General features: G+C 45.7%; 1 protein-coding gene across 1 annotated transcript in view; it reads left to right on the forward strand.

The window, feature by feature from the left end:
* LOC142567963 (frequenin-1-like) overlaps positions 1 to 22,629 on the forward strand; it is a 579,067-nt gene that overhangs the window by 525,403 nt on the left and 31,035 nt on the right. Inside the window, exon 4 of the mRNA XM_075678065.1 lies at positions 17,851 to 17,940. Coding sequence (XP_075534180.1) covers positions 17,851 to 17,940 — 90 coding nt within the window. The remainder of the gene's footprint in view (positions 1 to 17,850; positions 17,941 to 22,629) is intronic.

Below are 22,629 nucleotides of genomic sequence, written 5' to 3' on the forward strand. Positions count from 1 at the left end.
TAGTAAAAAAATTTTCTCTTACAGGATTGACATAGCTACATTATAGGTAATAATACAAAACACAGGCCCTTACCGTATGGTAAATGACGACATTCATTCCCCTTGCCTCCTGCTGCGATAACACTGCGATGAAGCAACTGTGCGATGCGCTGCGCACGTTGCGTTATGCTGCGCAGCTATCCCGCACGGGAACAGATTGTCATGTCATGGCATGTCAAGATCGCCCGGATTCGCTTTAAATTTGACTGGCGATAGCTTGTGTCACTCCAGTTCTCTCAGCGGCGGCGTAGGGAAATACAAAAATTTGCCTGAACATCTGCTTGTCCACAGAGCATGGTTGCTTGACTGCCACCTGATGACGTTCTGCCAATAGAGGCTCAAGCGGAGTGATTAAACAGACGCCCAACTTTGCTGCCTTTGGTCGGTCTGTGAACGCCGCGGCCGATTTGTGTGTGTGACGGGGTTTCTTTTTTTTTTTTTTGCATAATAGAATTATGTTTTCGATATAGTAAATTAGAATTCGAGAGCTATCGTGGCTGTAGGTTGTGTGCAAGTCGTAGTTTACAATTTATTTTATGTATTTTAGCTTGAGAAATTCGGTTAGTTCAGTCAATTCCCTGCGTTACATGGAAGGCCGTGCTATACGTGGTTCAAAACTCTTTTTTTTTTTTTTTTTTTTTTGTGGAAGCGACGTCCGGCGCCGGATGCCAGATTTTCTGCGACACAGGCCTCATAACGCAACTAGGGTGGTTGCTTGGGCTTGTTCGTAATTCAGGATAAAAAATGACGTGCAGCACGAAGGACAAGGACTGCGAGAGACGACATACACTGCGCTGACTTCCAACAATATTTTATTGCGTTGCCAGATCGTGTGTATATATACAAGAGATGGCATGCGCAGAAAATGAAAGGCAGTCACAAGGGGTGTTCTAACAGCAAGTCATAGCACTAAGTACATGGTCACTTGAAGAAAAAAAAACGAACATTACGATTTCTATCTGTTGAGATACATGACGCCACTAGGGGTCAGCGCGATAGAGGGGGCTCTAACGCACACACTACCCAGTTTTCTGATGAAATCAGCTTCTACTGTTTCCCGGGTGAGCTGTGTGCTGTGTCTCGCTAAATGTTCCGCATCTGCAAACAGGGGCACGCAGCCGCAGTCCCGGCTATGGATGCCCAAGTGGCCTTGAACAGTGTTATGGACATTGTTATAGTGCTCTCTTAACCGATCGTTTAAGCACCTGCCTGTCTGTCCAACATATTCACTGCCGCAAGACAGGGGAATCTGGTAAACAACATTTGTTGCGCATGTCACAGAATGTTTTCTGTGCCCGACAGAGCGACAACTCTGACGTGATTTAGTCCTTAACGCTAACGCTAATGCTATTGCGTCAAAACGGCAAGAAGCAATGCGTGTAGTAGTCGTCTATACGCGCTGCAAGTGGGTTATGATATAAACTCATGCTGTTCTTGCTTCTGCTAAGGGCACGTTTCTTTTTTCATGCTGGTCTTGCAGACAGGCCATATACGGTGTCGATATCCTGACTGCCGCTATGAACTACAGTCATATCGGTATTACCTACGAGCGTGAATTGCCTGGAAACACTTATTGCAGAATAATTTTCACAAACTATAATTTACGTCGTGCCACATTGCTACAAACAGAATTTAATGAGTATATTATGGAAACCAGTTTCAACGATTCTGTCGCCTTTGGAACTTATTTCACTACCCCTGAGAACAACAGCCTTGCTAATCTAGGTACTTTGGCATTTTTTCTCCTGACATTGAAAACTTCGACACTTTTGGTGTGGTGAAACATGTGTTAAAGAAAGTGAGCTTGCTTATTGACAGTTACATGCAAATTGAAGTGAAAGCTATTCTCAGTGAGGCCGTATCACGATTTGTATGTGCTCCTTTTTCTAATTTGTGTTTTTTTTTAGTTTTAGCCAAGAAGTTCTCAAATGATGTCTTGAACGCTTTCGTTTCAGCAGAAAATGAAGACTGCATGTATAGTATCTGACCTGCTTGAGAAAAAATTGAAAAAAAAGTGAAAGGCGTGGATGTTAACCAGATGCGCTGGGGACGGAGGAGAGGGCGAGGTAAAGTGATCGGAAAATTGTGATAAAGAAAGAAAGGGACCACAGATACACAATCATACTCGGTCACTGTCATGGCATGCAATCACCGCACAGCACAGTAGCATTTGTAGCACTGTAATCAGTTCAAGCTACAGCTGCTTGAACAAGTCTGTTGCATTTAAAAACTGCAACAGAGCCCTCGCCGCCCTCCGCTGCGATGACTTCTGATGTCGGCATTCTAAAATGGTTTCACCCGTTAAAGGACTTCGGTATAAGCACGCTATGGCGATTGCGAGCGATCTTCTCTGTTTATTGCAGCGAGGACAGCCAAAGAGAAGGTGTTCAAGAGTCCCCTCGCTGCCACACTCATCACACGAGGCGTCGTCGGCCATCCAATTCGCAGAGCCACTCCTAGCAATATTCGACAAAGCAGGGTAGCTTCGCGTCGGCAGTCCAGCTGGGATGCGAAGGTGGAGAGAAGGGTCAAGGTGGTGCAGCCGGTTGCTTTGAAAACGTCATGTCTATCATATGGAGAGCATGATATCCCGGGTGAGCGTTCGAAGTTTCCTAACGGCATCTGTCCTTGATAACGGTATGGACTCCTCTTTGTCGCCTTGAAGAGCCTACCTAGCAGCGTTATCGGCGTGCTCGTTACCTATGTCGCCACAATGACTTGAAAGCCATTGAAATTTCATGTGGTGTCCTTTTTCAGCCAAGGTATGGATTAGTTTTCTATCTCGAATACCAGTGATTCGTCTGGTCCGTGCCGCATGTCTGATAGTAAAGACTGTAGTGTTACCTTCGAGTCACTGAACATAGGCAATCTTCGAGGTTCTTCTTAGCTGACAAGAGGAAGTGCAGCGCGAAGAGTTGCAAGTTCCCCAGCCGCCGATGTCGTTGGGTGACACGTCTTGAAACTGACGGTGGTGGCTTTCACTGGGAAAACCACGGCTCTAGAGGAACATTGGAGGGTTGCTGATCCATGTGTATAAATATGTACGTGGTCGGCATACCTCTCGTGCAAAAGGAGCAAATGCAGTTGTTTAAGCGCAGGCGATGATAGCTCAGATTTTTTTTTTCTGATTCCTGGTACGATCAGTTGCACTGCAGGTTGAGCCGAACGACATCGATGAATCCATGGCTTAATTTCGGGGTTGAAGGCTGATGGAAGGCGGGTGTAATATCAAGAAAACGCAATAGGAAATGATGCTCCCCGTGCAGAGGAGTGGCGGGAAAGGGTGGTTTAAAAAGTTGATAGATGCGCCGGCGCCGCAGCGTGAATCATTAGCAAGAATTCCAGCTCCTTCGACACGCGTTTACGCCACGCGCGCAGCCAACTACAGCCGTTTCGCTTCCAACGGGGAGGGAAAGGGCAGGAAATGGTTTTGCGTGCGCTGAGCCGGCTTTGTTTCCGTTCAGTTCAGTCTGAAAAAAAAACAGACGGGACGCCCACGCTTTGTGCGTTCCTCCAAGGAGTAGGCAGCGTTCGACGAGCGGCGGCGAGGACTCTTCCGTGAAAGGGCTCCCTGTCGGCGCGCCGATCCAGCTGTTAGAGCCGCCCGAGCGCAGGCAGTCCGACAGCAATGAGAAGAAGATCCCGAGCTGAGGGAGCGAGAGGCCGAAGCCATCCGGCACCGTTACCTGTGGGTTGCTTAACCGTGACGAAGGTCAGTTGCACGCAGGGCAAGCTTCGCTTACCCCCATTTTCCGGTAGGGGAAGGGCTTGTGATTTTTCAAAGTCCTGCACTTCTCTGAGGACGTATCACACCTGAAGTCCATACACATATGTCGTCTGCGTACATTGATATCTTGATCGCTACCGGCAAAAGTTCAACAAGACCAATGAGAGCTAGGTTTGATAGGGTGGGGCCTAGTACTCCGCCTTGAGGAACGCCTTTGTAGGTGTAGTGTCGTACGGTTTCGACATCACCGGTGCGCACAGAACGATCTCATAAATAGGTAATTGAAATTCATTAAAAAACTCGACCCACAAGGCCCACCATCTCAAGAGCATCGATAATAGCCTCATGAAATACGTTATCGTCTGCCCCTTGACATCTAAGGAGAAAGCTACAGATAATCTTTTACTTGACTTTCGATGCTGAACATACGTAGCGAAATCAACAACAGTGTATATTGATGAGCGATTTTGACGAAAGCCAGCCATGCAATATGGCAAGATGCTGTAGTGTTCCAGGTACCTCTCAACGCAAGCAAGGTTGAACAGCACTGACCAGGCTGGCCAGCGCTCTTAGGCGTTATGAGGTTAGTTTAAGTGGAGGATCGCCATGCTTCCGGAGAGGGATCAAGTGGATTGTCTTCCATTCATTGGGAATCATGCCATCTTGCCAGGATGCGTTGTATAGATGTAACAGTTCTCTCCAGGCGCATTCACTCAGGTTGCACAAGGCGCGCTATGATATTTCCTCTAGTCCCGGAGATTAGGAACGCCTGCATAGAGCAAGAGCCACCTCAATTTTCTTCATTGTGAAAGGAAGATCCATGCAGCAATCACGCGAAGCAGGGATATCACTGGGGGCAGGGGAGCGTATACGGGTTGCTTGGCCAGCGATCCTTGCAAAAAAGTCTTCTGCAACCTAAATATTGTTGTGCCTGACGGTCCTTCTCGACAAGGATGATTCACCGCCAAACCGGCAGCTTTGAAATGCTGCTGTGACCTCACCCCTGCAAACAATTACAGTGCCACCACCGGTGCCCTTCGCCGTACCTCTCCCCTCCTCCTTCAGCGACCAAAAACGACTCGGGGGAGGAAACAACAGCGCACAGCCCTCCAGTGGTCTCCATTCTTCGACCCCGATCAGTTTCGGAGAACGGGATTTCAGCGAACTGCCAAATTCTTAGAAGGTTTGCCAGAGGTCTTGCCGGTTGTCAGCGTTCAGCCTCGACATTCCTGCACCGTCAACAGGACACTGACATTCGAGAGAAAGGTACCCTCTCAGTCCAAGTGCGTGTTCGTTAATTATGATGAACCTACCAAGGTTCCTGGATTGGTGCGATCCTGGACACCGAGTGGAAAAAGGGAAAATTGGGATGGACCAACTGGGCTAGTTACGCCGGCGCCCAGAGGAGCGCCGGAGTCTGTTGACTGAGTTCCTTCAAAGGTGTAGATACGTGTACGAAGTTTTTCTTCCCTCCCTGTACTGGCCCTGATGACTGCCCTAGCACGACACCAACTCGACATTACATCGGCCACGAAACCCCAGTCCCAACGACATGCAGCCACTTTTGGAAGAGCGCCAGCGCTTTCAATGGGAAGCGTTGTTCGGAGAGAGAACCAAACCACGTACGTTTCTCCAGATCGGGGAAAGTGGCTACCGGTTGTCTAGTGAGTGGCAAAGTCCAACGTCGAGATGCTAATCTTTCCATGCAACGCTGTATCTTATTTTGTATTCACCTGGCTGTCCTAAGGTCACGGATGGATTTTGTATGGCGGTATTGCCGCTCCGCACGGCGACGAAGTGCACGAAGCCCATCCAAGTCTGTATCCAAATAAGTGCGCTTAGATGAAACCGTGAGCGTGCGCGTGGCGTCTGGCATTGCACACTTGGTCGTTTCCTCTAATCGAGAGGCCAAGCCCTCTCGTCAAGCCATTCCCATGGCAGAGGTAAAAGTAGTCCACTCAATTAAACGAGTGGGGTTCAGTGGAAAGGACCTGGACAACCCTTTGATGATAAAGTAGGTGTAAATGTGATCACTCCCGTGTGTCTCGATATCCAAAAGCCATTTAACACATCTTGTGAAAGAGCTGAAGACGAAAGCTAGGTGAAAAGAGCTGCCATAATTCCTCGCGGGAACGTTGGGCTGCCATCATCTGTGAAAGGCCACGGTTGCAGGCGAAATTTGCTATTATTTGTCCTCTTGCATTTGTCCTTGCGCTTTTCCATGCCATCTGTTGCGCAGTAAAATCTCCGATAATGCCCTTTGGAGCCGGACACACCGTCATGATGTTTGTTAATCTTTTGGAAACAAAATTACTTGAAAGCTATGTGTAAACGCCTACAAGTGTAAACATGAATTGGCCCTCTTTAACCATTAAGCAAACATATTGATTGCAATCGTGAGGTGGAATCGGCTGGCGAAAGTGAGTTCACGACAAATAAAAATGATTACTTTGGTGCACTAAAAAGTTGTGGAGATTACAGCGTTATATTATTTGTTTAGTTCTTTCCCTCACAGAAATTATTACAGGGGTGGGAGTGAGTACATGAACGAAGTGCACATCGATAAGTTTCCACAAGCAGGCAATGCAAGAGACACTAAAAAAAGGTCCGTCGGCACTATGATAAGCACCTGTGAAAAACGACGTCTTCCACGAATTCAATAAACAATTCTAGTGTTGGCTGACCAAGAAATAATTCATCCAAGGAATTTCAGTCTCTAATGGCTTGTGGAAAAAAAGAGAAATGATACACTTTATTAGCACAATTAAATTCCTCTTGGGTAAATTTGTGTTTATTGCGTGTTTGCCTGGAATTGGTGTATGTAAGGAATGACTTGCTATTTAGCTTGAAACTATGGTTTAGCAATAAATACAAAAATGGTAACCTGTTCACTATGGCTTTACTAGACAAAGTTCAGAGGCCAGCGAGTTGCACCATTTCGGTTGGGGAATCCTTTCGCCTGTAACGACTGAAAATAAATCGTACGGCTTTCCTTTGTACCCTTTCAAGTGTGAGAATGTTGTGCTTAGTGTACGGCAACCACGCAAGGCTGGCATATTTCAGTATTGGTCGGATAAGACTGGTGTAAGGGAGAAGTCGTGTTTCATATGTAGAACCCTTAAGGGGACAGGGTAGGTCCTATTCTAGCCATGCATTTTAGGCTATGTTCGTGACCCTTTTTCTCGGGATCTGCTGGGGTTAGAACATTAATCTTGGTGGCACTGTAATCAGCAATGTTAGGTAGTGTTACTGAACCAGGATTATTTCTTTTTAGAGATAAGATTTTTTGTTTTCATTTTTTTACTGGACCCACCAAATTTTAGAGCCAAAATCTGCAGTAAATAGCCTGTAAACAAAAATCCCCTACAAGAATATTTAAAATCCTGGTTCAGTAGACTTTCTGTAATGTTTGCTCAATATCTGGAAAATGTTATCGCCCTAGCGCTTGTAGTTTCTGAAAAAGGGATCAAATGCAGCAAAATTTGCTGTTTTAAGATAATTGGCTTTGAAGTGGAAGAAAGAGCTTTATTGCAATATAGGACTATAGAAACAAATTCTGGCGCATTTTTTCAATAGCCACCAGCCTGGTAGTCCCCTCCATCGTCAACACTTCTTTTCTGTGCTAGCTGCCTTGTTTTCCGGGCCTCCTTAGTTACCAGTCGTATAGCCCTCTCTGCAAAGTACAGTCGCCACCGGTCAACTTCGCGCAACCACTGGACTAGGAACCGTCCTGGAGAAACTCCGAATTACCTCAAAATGTCGGCTCGGGCAATTCTGCGGTCACTAAAAGTTAGCGCAGCATCCATTGTCGTTATTTTCAGCGTCTTGAGGCCAAGAAAGACATTCTTCGGAGCGCGCTCCCATACAACCTTGTTGAACGCCTCATTCGCATTCTGAGTTTTTCCATGGAGACATTTCTGGAGAAGCTCAGGCCTTGAGAGCTTCTGAAACACCGGCGTTCTGCTTCGAGCGTTCCGCCGAGCGCGAAAGCTTCGATGCAGACGCTCGCGTGGTGGCCGCGGTGCCCACTCCTGGATTGTGTTGCGGAGCATTGGCGTCATTGGAGGTCGACTTATGCCGGTTTCCGTGGAAGAGACGTTTTTTAAAGCACTTCTTTCGCTTCGTCATTGCATTACCGCTAAATAACCAGCACCAAAGTATAAATAAATTCGATTGTCCGCGAAAACACGCCAAAGCACGAGCAAAGCGCCCCGCGTTGCGAGTAATCCAGCTGCGTCTTAGGATTCGTCTGGCTAAGTGAAATATGCTAGCTAGGTTTTCATTCTTGCCAGATGAGTGACAGCCATTCCGCTAAACGTGACAAAAAATAGGCGGTGAAAAAAAAATTTTTTTTCAGTTTAGGAGAGGCAAAGATCCCGAGCATGTGTCAAAGGGGGCGTGGCTGGATGCGGCCTAGGTTCCGAAAAATGTTGATGTTGAGGTAAATATTTCGCGTACGCGCAAATGAAACCCTGGGCCATGTTAAGGAAAGAATAGAGATTTTAAATTACACAAAAACAAAAAATCTATTTTTTTCGGAAAATTTGTCTACCCTGTTCCCTTAAGCCAACGTTTAAGAACAATTTATTTAATGCTTTTTCGATATTTGTTCAACGTGCGCGTTCCAGCTGAGGTCAAGGCTTATCAATACTCCCAGGTATATATATATATTGTGATAAATTCTGTAGTATGAGGCGATTAATTCTGCAGGGATATAAAAGGGTTGAATTCTTGTTTGTTATGGTCATATAAACTGTTTTCTCCGCGTTTAATACCATTTGCCAATTGTGCACCACTGGACTACTACGTTCAGGGAATTGTTAAGTTTTTTTGGTCTTCGCGAGTTTTAATCGTGTGTTATAGTACGTAGTCATCGACAAACAATCGAATAATTACGTCAATATCCGATAATGTGACCGGTTTTCATAAGTTAGGCTCACATATTACAATGATTGCGAACAAGTTAGTATATATAAACTGACGAAAGTTTGAAAGGCATGACTTTAGCCCTCTTGCATTCCACTGAATGAGGGACGCTGCTTGGACTTCTTCGCAAAAGGATGGGTGATGGTTGGCCATATCTCTGTTCGAGAGATTCAACCACTGGGCTTAAGGCGTCTAGCAATTTCAGTGCCCTTCGAACAGGCATGGTTCCGAGGTTCGAAAAAATCCCTCGAATGGCATCTATGAGAGAGCGAAGCATTGAAATTACTTGACAATCTGCTTTAGGCGTGTAATCATCAGCAGTAGTAGGCTCCAGGGCGGGCTTGAGAATTTGTGCTTCTTTGGGAAGTTGCTGGTTCGGAAGCCCAGTCCATACTTGTGGGGAATGATTCCTTTAAGCTGACTTTCACATTCTGTTCAGCCCTTTTGTGGCCTTACTGGAGAATGTGGGTGCCATAACAGAAAGGCCATTCTCCATTCGTGTCGCTGTCTTTTTTGAGGACATTCGGTGACACCGACGCCAAAGCCGGATCGTTTCAGCAGCCTTCCTGTTTGACAAACTGATCCGAACCATTTGCTTGAGAACCACGAGCTCTCTTTTGATGCGAGGGCAATCTACGGAAAGGGCCTTCTCAAAAAAAAAAGAAAGGTTACAAGCAGAGGAAAAAAATCTGGTTTTTTCAATGACTAATTGCTTACGTTACGTTGCGATTTATGTCACCGATTCAATGGAGTTGTCAGAGGCAATTCCGCCATATCTCAAGGCCTCACAGGATGCTCGTAGTGTAGATGGTATCTCTGCCACTTGGCAGCAAGTCTTGGACACGTAAGCGCGAATTACTATCTGTGAAGGACGTTGGTTGGGAAGATCGGATTTTGTTATTCATTTTACTGATAGGCATTTCTGCTTGACCGCACCACGCTCAGCCCAAAACTGTGTACCAGACGTGCGTGAGCACGGGGGATATTACAATGCCAAATAGCGCTGCCCAAGAAATTAAAAATAGAGCAGGGACGTGCTCAGGCTTAAGGATGATGTGTATGCACAAGCCATATCTCGGAATTGTGCGCACGAAAAGTGACCGCCTCTAATAGCCACAAGACGCGAACAGGAGCGGAATCGCAGTTTTTCACACACACACACACACACACACACACACACACACACACACACACACACACACACACACACACACACATATATATATATATATATATATATATATATATATACAGAGAGAGAGAGAGAGAGAGAGAGAGAGAGCTATTAGACTGGGAAGCCTCAGAAATGAGGTTCGACGGCAACTATCTCAACAATCTTGGGTTTGCAGATGACACTGTGCTGTTCTGCAACACTGGGGATGAATTACAACACATGATTGAGGACCTTAACCGAGAAAGTGTAAGAGTAGCACTGCAGAATAATATGCAGAAAACAAAGGTGCATTCAATAGTCCTACAGGAATCCGTTTACCCACTTCAATTACTCACAAGTGACTTTAATCATGAGTGCAAGTAATTTCACCTATGTTTTCCTTGGTCTCTTTGTTAGCTTCTCATGGTATGAATAATAAAATCCGGGCCCCTCGGTTAACCCTCTTTCTTCTCGTTCTTAATCATGAGAAGGAAGTTGCAGAATAAAACAGGGTTGAAGTACCTACGGCAGGTATATTACCAAATCCTTACTGGGAGCTTACCACTGCCGCCGAAAGGAGAAGTATTCAATCACTGCATTGTACCGGTGCTAACATATAAGGCAGAAAGTTGGAGGTGAACAAAGAAGCTCGAGAACAAGATAAGGACCGCGTAAATAATGACGGAACGAAATATGTTAGACGTAACGTTAGGAGACAGGAAGAGAGAGGTGTGGAGCAGAAAGCAAACGGGTATAGCCGATATTCTAGTTGACATACAGAGAAAAAAATGGAGCTCGCCAGCACATGCAATGCATAGGATAGATAACTGGTGAACTATTAGAGTTACAGAATTATGGCAAGGAGGGAAGGGAAGCGCAGTCGAGGACGGTAGAGAACAAGATGGAATGGTGAAACAAGGAAATTTGCCGGTGCAAGTCAGAATCAGCTAGCACAAGATAGGGGTAGCTGGAGATTGTCGGGATATATATATATATATATATATATATATATATATATATATGTGTGTGTGTGTGTGTGTGTGAATGAGAAAAAGGAAACCGAGGGGCCAGGTTTTGTTAGTCACTTCATAAGAAACCAACACACAATGACACCAAGGTCAGCATATGGGGGAATGGAATGGAAAACTTTATTGACTCTGTTAAGGTTTTAGCGGGTCGAGGCCGAAGTCTTCATTCTTGAAGCTTGGGTCCTCTTCAGCCATGGATGGGCCCCTAGTCCAGGGCTCCACTGAGCCGGGCAGCCTCGCACGCGTGCGCTATTAGAGCACTTTGAGCCTCCAGCTCGCGGCTGGTGAGCCAGCTCTCCCATTGCTCCGCACTTGGTGTTTTGTGTTTGTGGAATGCCTGGTTTCTTGTACACTCCCATTTAATGTGGTATAATGTTGGTTTAGCTCTACACCACGGACAGGTTGCGCTATACTGCGTGGGGAACATCCTACTTAGTATGTGTAAGTTTGGGAAGGAGCCCGTTTGCAGTCTCCGCCATCCGGCGGCCTCCTCCTTTGTTAATGCTTTATGTGGTGGGGGATATTGATATCTTAGCCCCTTATAGAGGTTCAATAGCTCTGTATAGCTGTTCCCGCAGTTGATCTGTGGCCCCTCTGGGGCGGTTGACGTTCCTGCTCGGCTGGTCATCCCTCGAGCTAGGCTGTCTGCCCCTTCGTTGCCCCTGATCCCTGCGTGGCTTGGTATCCAGATAATGTTATGTGTGGGTTGTCCCTCAGCGATTGGAACTCTGCTGAGGATCTTGAGCGCCGTGTTACTAATTCTGCCTCTTATGTAGCTCCGGCACGCCTCTTGTGAATCTGTTAGAATATTGAGGGATATTCCTGTTCTATAACCTTCTTCCGCTGCCAGTGCGACAGCAATTTCCTCTGCCTCGGTTATGTTAGCCACCTCGGCCGTGAGTCCTGTGATTAATTCTCCTTGATTATTTACTACTACCGCTGCCGCGTTGTTTTTGTGTGCTTGTGAGTATAGGGACGCATCGGTATAGACTGTATTGTCCCGATGTCCCATCGTCTTTTCTTAAAACTCTGCCCTAGCCTGTCTCCTACTCGCATGGAGGTTTGGGTCCATGTTGCGAGGAATAGGTTGTATGCGTAGTTTCTTTCTTAGTGGGTCTGGTATTGTGGCCCTGCTATTTGTGGTTTTTCTACTTCCCGACCTAGCTTTGTCAGGAGCGCCCTTCCCGTTGTTGTATTGCCGAGTCTTCGTACTTGTGTCTTGAGCTGGCATTCCCTTAGTTCTTCAAAAGTGTTGCTGATTACAAGTTGCATGTGTTTGTCGTTGGATGTGTTCCTTGGGAGGTGGAGAGCTGTTTTATACGCTTTCCGGAGGATGGTCTCCAATTGCTCTTTTTCGGTTTTGGTGATTGCATGGCACGGCAGTGAGTATGTGACCCGGCTGACTATGAGGCTGTTGACCAACCTGAGTGTGTCCTCCTCTTTCATGCCATATCTCTTGTGTGCCACCCTGCTAATCATTCGGCCCACCTGTCCTGCTGCTTTGTTTAGCAGGCAGATTGTGTGGCTGCATTTCCGGCTTCCTTGCAGCCACATGCCGGGGATTCTAATAATCTTTTGTTCCGGGATGTTCTGTCCTTCTAGCCTTACTTCGAGCGGGGCATCAGTGGGGTGTCTGCCCACCCTGAGGAGTTCAGATTTCTCCGTGGAGCATCAGAGGCCTCTTTGCTTTGTGTATTCTTCGATGCAGGCGGCAGCTTCTCGTAGTGCCTCTTGTTTATCCCCTAGTGAGCCTTGAGTAGTCCAGATCGTTATGTCGTCCGCGTACATTGCGTGACTGATTCCTTGGATCTTGCTAAGTTTCTTGGTAAGGTTGACCATTGCTATGTTAAAGAGTACTGGCGAGATTACTGCGGCCTGCGGAGTGCCCTTGCATGGCGTATGAAAGGCGTCCCTCCGTAGGTCTCCCAGGCCTACTGTCGCTGTTCTGTCGGTTAGGAAGCTTCTGATATAGTCATGGACTTTCTTCCCGCAATTAGTGGTGTTAATCCCCTCCATAATGGCGGCGTGGGACACGTTGTCAAAGGCTCTCTTGATGTCGATGGCCATGACCACGTTTTCCCCGTTTTTCGGCATTGTCTCGAGTACCTCTTCCTTTAGCTGTAGCAAGATATCTTGGGTAGACAAGTTTGCCCTGAAGCCGAACATGGTGTTGGGGTACCATCCTCCGTCTTCAAGATGCGTTTGGATTCTTCGGGTCACAATTCTTTCGTACAGCTTGCCTAGGCATGATGTAAGCGAAATTGGTCTGAGATTTTCAATTTGGAGTTTTTTGCCGGGTTTGGGAATCATCACCACTATGGCGTGTTTCCACTCCGCTGGTACTTCGCCTTCCTCCCATAGTTTGTTGAGGTAGAGGGTGAGCTGATCAATTGCTTCGTCGCTGAGGTTTCGAATTAGCGAGTTTCGAATTTTGTCCGCCCCTGCTGCTGTGTTCTTTGTTGTAGCCCTTACAGCCTCGACGACCTCTTCTCTTGTGATGGGTCGGTCTGTAGTTGAATTTTCTTCACCCTGGTAGTCGCCTCGGTAGCCTTCTACCGAGATCTTTCCGTAGCATTTTTCCCGTACTGCTTGGAGCAGTTGTTCTTCTGTTCCGTCATACTGGTGCATTAACCTCTGAATGGATTTGCTGCTTTCCGCCTTGCTCTTGCTCGGATCCATGAGTGTTCTGAGGATATGCCATGTTCTGGCTGTGCTTAGGGTGCCATTCAGTGAGGTACTAAACTGCTGCCACCCCTGCCTTGCCAGCTGCGTTGCATACTCCTCTGCTTGCTGAGTTATTTCGGCAATTTTCTTCTTAAGCTTTCTATTTAGCTTCTGACGCTTCCACCGTTTGGTTAGGCCTCGTCGTGCCTCCCATAGTCTGAGGAGTCGTTTGTCCACTTCTGGTGCTTGTTCTGTTCGTTCCACTTCTTTTGTGTAGAGATCTCTTATTTGTCTGAGTTGTTGGCTCCAATGCTCTGCCGAGGTTATGTCCCCTTTTAGCTGTTTACAGTGAACTTGAAAGGCATCCCAGTCTGTTAGACTTGCCTTGCCAATCTTCCTCCTGATGATTTCTGCCTCTGTGCTGACCCTGATGGTGTAGTGGTCGCTGCCGAGGTTTTCTTGCAAGTTCTCCCATTCGACTTGCTTAGCGCCCCTGACAAAGGTTAGGTCGGGACACGTGTCCACGCTTACGCTATTGGCCTGTCTGGTGGGTTGGCTTTCATCTGTGAGTAGCTCGCAGCCTATGTTTTCTGCAGCTGTGCAGATACTGCGCCCTTTCTTGTCTTTGATTCTACTGCCCCACTGCGGACTCTTCGCATTGAAGTCTTCTGCTATTAATAGGGTGTTTTGCCCTGCAAGCTTCTTCGCTTCCGCAAAAAGCTTAATGAAGTTTCCTCTGTTTATAGGTGGGCTATATAGATTGATTACGAAAGTGCTCTTAGCTTTCTTTTTCCGTTTTGGAATCACTTCTGTCACTATATGTTCTAGCTGTGTGTCTTCTAGTTCCTTATGTGCTATGGCTGTTATTTTGTTGCTTATTAAAGTCGCTGTTCGTCCATTTTCCTGACACGTATATCCTTTTAGGGTTGGGATGCAATTTGTTTCCTGTAGTACTATTAAGTCTGGTGAATTTCCTCTAGTGTTAATGAACTGTTGCAGGAGCCCTTGCTTGCGCTTGTAGCTCCTGCAGTTCCACTGCCAAATCTCTAGTTGGTTCGGTCCTGCCATGTTGATGTATTGGTGTTGTTATTTGTTCCCTGGGATTCTGATCCAAACCTGCGCTAGTTGTAGAGGCGGTCTCTGGCGTCGTTTACTGTTCTCTGTGTAGTTTGATTCTTTACGTAGTTGCGGAAGCTCTGGTCTTGCAGGGCTATCTTTTGATTTAGCTGCTGCATTTGCTGCTGCATTTGCTGCATGAAAGCTTTGAGGTCTTCAATTGAGGTGTTCCCCTCGCTAGTTTGCGTGCTCTCTATATGTTGCTGCGGCGGTGATGGCGCCGCAGCAACAAAGAACACAGCAGCAGGGGCGGACAAAATTATTTGTAGTTCTTTATTGAATTAAAGAACTGACCCGGACAGGCCATTAATGGAAACTGACCCCGGCTACATTTAACACTTGAACTTTCTCGAATGAAGCTAGCTTAGCAGGACTCTTTGAGGAACTATCAGGCATTATTTGGGATATCATTGGCATTAGTGAGTTTAGGAGAATCACCAATCCTTCCACAGCACTGACAAATGGCGACGTCCTCTGCTATAGAGAACTTATAGGTACGAAGCAGTACAGAATACGATTCCTAATCTATAAGGACATAGCGGGCAACATTGACGAATTCTGCAACAATAATGAAAGGGTAGCAGTAGTGATAATAAAATTAATAAAAGGTATAGATGAAATGTAGCAGAAGCTTACGCTCCCACCTCCAGTCATGATGATGATGAAATAGGTCAGCTTTATGAATATGTTGAATTAGCGATCAGAAAAGTGCAAACTCTCTACACTATAGTAATGGGCCACTTCAATGGAAAGGTAGAGGAAATGCAGGCTCGTGAACAAGCAACTGGCAACTACGGCGTCGGTTCTAGGAACATTCGAGGAGAGATGTTGGTAAAATACGCGGAAAAGCATAAGCTACGAATAACGAACAACTTCTTCAGGAAGCGTAGGAACAAAAAGTGGACCTGGAAAAGCCCAAGAAGTGAAATAGATTTCATACTTGCTGCCCATTCCAGTATAGTGCGGGATGTAGAAGTGTTACGTAGGGTAAATGGTGCAGTGATTATAGGTTAGTGAGGTCTGGTTTCACCTCAATTTGAAGAGAGACAGAGTAAAATCCGTAAGGAAGAAACAGGCCAACCTAGACTGCCTAAGGGCCAATTCAGGCTGGTACTTGCAAGTAAATATGCAAACAAATATCTCCAGAGAAGTGAAGATGACATAGAGGTAATCAATAAAACCTTAACTAGGCTTGCTTCAGAAGCAGAATTGAAGTGGGAGGTAAGGCACCAAGACAACCAGTAGATAAGCTCTCCCACATATCTAAATACCTAATAAAGGAATGACAAAGAATGAAAGTGTCCAACTCAAGAGATCAGATAGAATTATCGGAACTGAAAAGACGGATCAACAAGGAGAAAATAAGGGATATTCGAAATTATAACGTGAGAAAGACTGAGGAAGCAGTAAAAAGTGGACGCAGCATGAAATCAGTGAGAATAAAACTTGGCGCAGGACCAACCAAGATATATGCACTGAAAGGTAAGCAGGGTAATATCATTAGCAATCTAGAAGATATAGTAATAGCCGCGGAAGAATTCTATACTGACTTGTACCATACCCAGAGGAGCCACGATACCTCCATTTGAAGCAGTAATGAACAGGTTGCAGAGGCTCCTTCTATAGCTAGCGATGAAGTTAGAAAGGCCTTACAAGACATGAAACGGGGAAAATGGCAGAATAAGATGGAATAACAGTCGATTAAATCAAAGATGGAGGAGACATAATGAATGAAAAACTGGCGGCGTTTTATACGAACTGTCTTTTAACTACAACGGTCCCAGATAACTGGAAGAATGCCAACATTGCACTAATCAGCAAAAAAGGACATGTTAAACAAATGAAAAACTATAGGCCATTATCTCACTTCCAGTATTATATAAAATATTCACTAAGATATTCTCCAATAGAATAAGAGCAACACTGCACTTCAGTCCACCAAAGGAACAGGCTGCCTTCACGAAGGGATACTCTACAATGGATCACATTCATGTCAGCAATGAGGTAATCGAGAAATCCGCAGAGGACAATCAGCATCTCTATATGGTTTTGATAGATTAAGAAATGCACTTGATTTAGTAGAGATAACAGCAGTCATATTTACAGCTCTTGTTTACTCAAGCATGAGCCTCTTGAATGGAGCCCAAGCAACGCATTTAAGACCAAATCGTGAATAACTTCTCTTAAAAGGGCAGCCTATGTAGTGTTTGGTATTCTACAAAGAAGGAGTACTAGGTCTATGCACGATGTCATTCAGAATGAGTCTGTAGAAGTTGTATGTCTGCCGTTTCGTCAACTGATTTAAAAATTGTATTCGTTATCTCTGCAAATATTTCCACTCAAATAACCACTCACTTATGTGAAGAAAACAAGAGCTCTGGGAAGTGCGCGATTGTAATGAAGGTCATTGGTGAAGATGCGAAACTGTGAAATTTTTTACGCTGATCGCATCTGCCACGCTGACCGCATCTGCCACCGCTAATTTCTAACCAATTAGAGCAAATAAAGTTTTTCCTGAACATGCAGCGCGCAGATTAACAAATGGCACTCAGTATGTAGAATCGTCCGTACGAGAAAATTCCAGCAAATCCTTAGGCCGGATGTATTTCGTGGAGGCGGCCAGCAAATGCGAAATAGCCGTTACGAAGGAAAATATTTGTGAATTCGGCGACGGAATTCTTGTACTTGAAATGAGTGCCCAAAGTTCTGTGCCATATGCCATCACTTTGCTCCTTCATTTACGTGAAGTGTAGAGGTTGCTGACTACACTAAAGATATACAAAATGAAGGTAAGGAACGTCCACAACCCTTCTGCCGTCCAGCTGTTTATTAATATGTATCTTTTTCGGTGAACTTTAACGCGCCTTAATTGTTTGTCCAAAGTCGCATGCAAGAGAACCGTAGAGGACGAAGAACGGATGTTCAGGGGCGTCGACCCTGCGCAGATGGGGAAGAAGACCGTGAAGACGGCCGACCGCATCTGCCACCGCTAATTTCTAACCAATTAGAGCAAATAAAGTTTTTCCTCCTCCTCCTCTCATCTGAAGGGCTCCACAAGTTTTCATTCCTTCATTCGACTCGTGTGTCGTACACTTAGAGCAGTGCAGTCGCGATGGTTAATTACGCAGTAAGAATTGTCGTCATTTCCTCCATTCTCAAAACTTACCTGTGACTGCTTCTTGTTTTCTCTCACGCAGGAATTCCGAAAAATATACGGGCAGTTCTTTCCTTGCGGAGATCCCACCAAGTTCGTGGATTATATCTTCAACGTGTTCGACGAAGACAAGGTAAGGTCCATACACATTGGCTCTTTCAATATGCAGTCTTGCGTGGCACCCCTCTTAGGATATCAAATGACGCTATCTGGATACCTATACCATGCTACATTAGGGATGTAGTATTATTGGTGCAAAGTAAGGAAAATATATTTATTTCATGCTTGAAGCTTCTTCATAAGACTCCTGTCGTAAGCTGCGTGCAAATAGTACACCCTTGGCTTGTCGCTGGCCTGTCAGCCTAGGACAGGCTGGTCAAAAACCGTGCTCTTAAGGTCATACTTTTCGCTTGCCCAAACTACCGCACACTTTAGCCGCTTAATTAGATCCCCGGCTTCTACCAAACATTTGACAAAACCCGTGGTGCGTCTCCGCAGCTCATTTTCATATCACTAAATATTTTATTACACAAGATCAGGCCGTAATGCATACCTGCCATGTAAAGTTTTGTAAGTGCTGCTGGCTTTTCAGCATAACTTCAGTAGAGTTTATTTCTTTCTACTTGTAAAAATGGGAAATATCCCCTTTTTTCTAAGTTATACCCTTGCTTCTTCTTTAGATTATCAATGCGCAACAGCTTATTCTTCGGGTTAAAAACTTAAGGCGCTTATACTGGCAGGACTTCATGTCGCCGACCTTCAGGGTGACTGGAGAATCTGCGCCGAATGACAGAGAAACCCCTGGGTGCGCCGATTGGCGTCAGTCCAGTTTTTTGTTGTCACCAGAAAAAAAAAAGAAGAAGAAAATGAAGCTTCGCCTAGAGCAAGCCAATGAGAACGCGGGATACGAAAGACCAAAGACGATAAAAGGACGCAAGCTGCTCTCAATTTTAAACACATTGTCAGTCATTTTGCAAAATCGCGCAGGCATGGCCGCCCGCCTGTTTATTTGCAGGTGTTTCGTGAATATATCCCATGCTTCATGTGAAGACAAGCCTCCATATTAGGCGCACAATGCACTTGGCTGTTGTGTCCATTTAGCAAACTGTAGATTGAGCTACATGGGTGTTTGGATGTTGATACGAGCCAAATCGAGCTGTTACCGTGAGTATGTAGCATTTTCTTTCTTTGTAATGCCGCGTTGGAGAGAAATAATGTGGTCATTCCAGCCCGTTGAAAAGCACATTTGTCTGCATATAAGACAGAGCACAGATGTAGTGTGCGCTGTATATATAAACGGTGTCGCAGCTAATTTTAGCCAGAGTTTAAAGATATGCGAATGCGACGTAGCTGGACAAAACCAAGGTAATGTTGTTTTGCCGCTTGGAGATACTCAAATAATTTCTTTAATTCCGCCTAATTAGATAATTAGTCTAAATAATTAGTTGACGTCTGAAATATTAAGTTAGATGAAAAGTGTCAATAAGGAAGTTGTAGAGCGACATGGAGAACTCCCGGTACAGCTTCCTGTTGTTCAATACTTGCTACATAAGAATGTTTTTCCGAGCGTGAAAGCACGCTCGTATAGGTAATGTGCGATTCGTTGGTGAAGCGGGGCCGACCCGGCACTATACATATAGTACCAGGTGTTTTTTTCAGCTGCACCAAATTTTTAAAAATTGCCAACGGCAGATAGAAAAATTACTCCATGAGGAGGCAATTACTTCTACGAGAAATCAAGATGCTTAATTGAATAATTAGTATATTCCCACTAATTACCTTTTCAATTTATTTACTTTACTTAATTAGGTGTGCTATCTGCTGCAGGCAGTTCTTACAAATGTCATGCCGCTAAACGAACACCCTATATACTCAAGGCCACCAGCAATGTAATGTACGCACGGAATGAAACGCGACAGGGAAAATTTAGGTAGAACACCCCATATGTGCAATTACACGAGCGTACCGAGTTATGTCGCTATGAATCGGGTCACTAAATGTGAAGCGGACTCTTATTAAAGTGTGCGAGGCCAAAGTTACGCCGATGTCACACGGACGGCAGACTTCGAAAACGAAACTATGCTCATTAGTGAGCCCTAAATCCATGCGCTTCATTCCGTGAGCATTGTACGTGCTGTAGTTGCGAGCGCCATCGACACGGTTTTATTGAATAGCATTCCTTTGTTTCATCCGCAGGGCAAGTGTTCGAGGTGCTAAAGGGTACACGGTGCGAAACCTAGATACAAGTGTGATTCCATCGCATATTTACCAGCGTTTTATAATGTCTGCTTTTGTTCTGTGTCCACACGTAATACACATAGCGAATGATGTGACACTAACGATGAATCCGGAAAAAATCCTGCCAGAAGATAACCTGCAAGTTTCAGTGCGTCTGCAACGCAACTAATGAAAGTTGGCGGGTGGTAGTGAGCCCTATGTCACGCGCCATAGCAGCTTTAGTGTGATAGCGCCTTTTTTGTTGTGAATGGTGTTTGTGCGTGCTCGCACGTTAGGAATTTCCCCAGTGTGAATGCCGCTTTCAGGGAAGAAATAAAAATGCACAGCGCGTCTCTCAATTGTGGGCACAACGTTGGAAATAAAAAAAATAGAGAAATGTTTATTCCGAACCATTTCCTTGCAGAAACCATATGGGGCAAATGTTTACTTGTTTCCGATAGATGCCCCTCTACAAGGAGAAAGGAAACCGAGGGGCGCAGTTTTTACTAGTTATATAATAAGACACCAACAGAGATATACACCAAGAACAGCATAGGGGAAATTACTTGTGCTTATTAATTGCATTAAAGAAATGATAAATTAATGGAAATAAAAGTGGATGAAAAAATAATTGGCCGTAGGTGGGACACGAACCCACGTCTTCGCATTACGCGTGCGATGCTCTTACCAGTTGAGTTACCGCAGAGCCGCTTTCCCATGTGCTTTCTGGGGTATCTTGTGCTTAACTACTATAGAACTAACCCTAGGTGTATTAGCCAGCGCCTCCACTCACAAGGCATAGCGGCGGATATGGAACATCCTTTCCGCCGCGAGCTTCACATGTACTTCAACACTTTGGGTGCAGGCAACTTGCCAATAAACCTAGACATGATACTTGAAGGCTTCAGTGCGGCCGGATTCGAGACCTTCGCTCGTTACATGGAGAGCAAACGGGGACTGCCGATATTCTGGTTGACATTAAATGTACAAAAAATGAAGCTGGGCAGGCCATGTAATGCGTAGGGTAGACGACCGGTGGAGCATTAAATTTACAGAATAAGTACCAATAAGGCCAGCCCAGCTGAGGACGGCGGAAAATTAGGTGCGGTGATCAGATTAGAAAACACGCAGGCGCAAGACATGGATTTCGCTAGAATAGCAGCTTGGGCTTGTTGGTTTTCCATCCTGGTGTATAGCAGCGCAAAACGTAGGCGGGACACGAGACCAGCAGACACACCACAAGCGCTGGCTTTCAACAACGTTTATTGCAAATAAACATTGTTGAAAGTTAGCGCTTGTGGTGTGTCTGCTGGTCTCGTGTCCCGCCTACGTTTTGCACTTTTAACACCAGGCAAGACAAGGGTAATTGGAGATCGCTGCGGGATGCCTTCGTTTTTGTGAGGTGGACGTAAAATAGATTGATAATGATTATGTTAATGATGGGTATCAAGGCAGACTGCATATCAAACGCACGTCATCAGCCGTTCGCTTTCCACTTTCGAAACGTCGACGTTACTATTAGCGGCAATCATGAATGGTGAGATTTATAGAGCCCGACGTCGCTCACCTAATAGTAGAGACGCGTCATATCTGCGCAATTTCGTAGCACTTGAAGCTGCATAACGACACCGTAATTCGTTTATGAGGCATGCATAGCGATATTTATACTCAATACGGAAGAGCTTTCCATTCACTATGACGGTGATTCGCTTAGCAACCTATAGCGTTTGGCGTAGTGTTGCGTGCCGTGTGAGTTGGTAAATGATTATAACCAAGCGAGCGCAATAAGAATGTGGATAGAAAGAGAGCCAAGCCACTATCGTCCTCTTTGTCTTACGCCTTCTACCCAGGGTCGTTTAGTTTCAGTTATCTGCGCTGCATTTATTTCGCAGGGGAAGCTGTCGCGCTGATTTCCGCTGTTTGGCGTCGCCTAATACGAAAACACGAGCATGAAATAGTGCGAAAACATGCAACACGACAGGATGAGTGCTCGTTCACAGCTACTTTTGAAGCGAAAGCATCACACTGCGCACTGAACGAAACAGCCGGCGGCTTGTGCAGCTGTGAAACTTCCCATTAGTTGCGACACCACGTCTCGAGTGCGCCTCGCGCTTGCTGGCTTAGGCCTAATAAAATAAAGAATAGGTACCTGGCTTATTTCGCAATAGCAGCATAAACGACAATAAAGAGCTCGCTTAGCAAAGTCAATGTACCTGCCGCGGTGGATTAGCGGCTGTGGTGCTGCGCTGCTAAGCACGAGGCCGCAGAATCGAATCGCGGCCGCGCGGCCGCGCTTCCATGGGGCCGAAATGCAAAAGTGCCCGTGTCCCGCGCATTGGGGGCACGTTGATGACCCTCTGGTGGACAAAGTTAACGCGGAGTCCCCCACTACGGCGGGCCTCATAATCAAATCGTGGTTTCTGGGACGTAAAAACCCAGAAAGGATTCATTCAAACCCAACGAGGCAACGCAATAGATTTCTCCGAGGCTGCAAAATTACTTAGTTACGCAGCAGACACTGCAAGTTCATTTTGTCTTTATTCTGCGCGCCCGAGTGATAAACATAATGAGAATACAGCAGGGCTTCTCAGGCGCCGCTGCGGAA

Source organism: Dermacentor variabilis, unplaced genomic scaffold (genome assembly GCF_050947875.1).
Source record: "Dermacentor variabilis isolate Ectoservices unplaced genomic scaffold, ASM5094787v1 scaffold_15, whole genome shotgun sequence".
NCBI lineage: Eukaryota > Metazoa > Arthropoda > Arachnida > Ixodida > Ixodidae > Dermacentor > Dermacentor variabilis.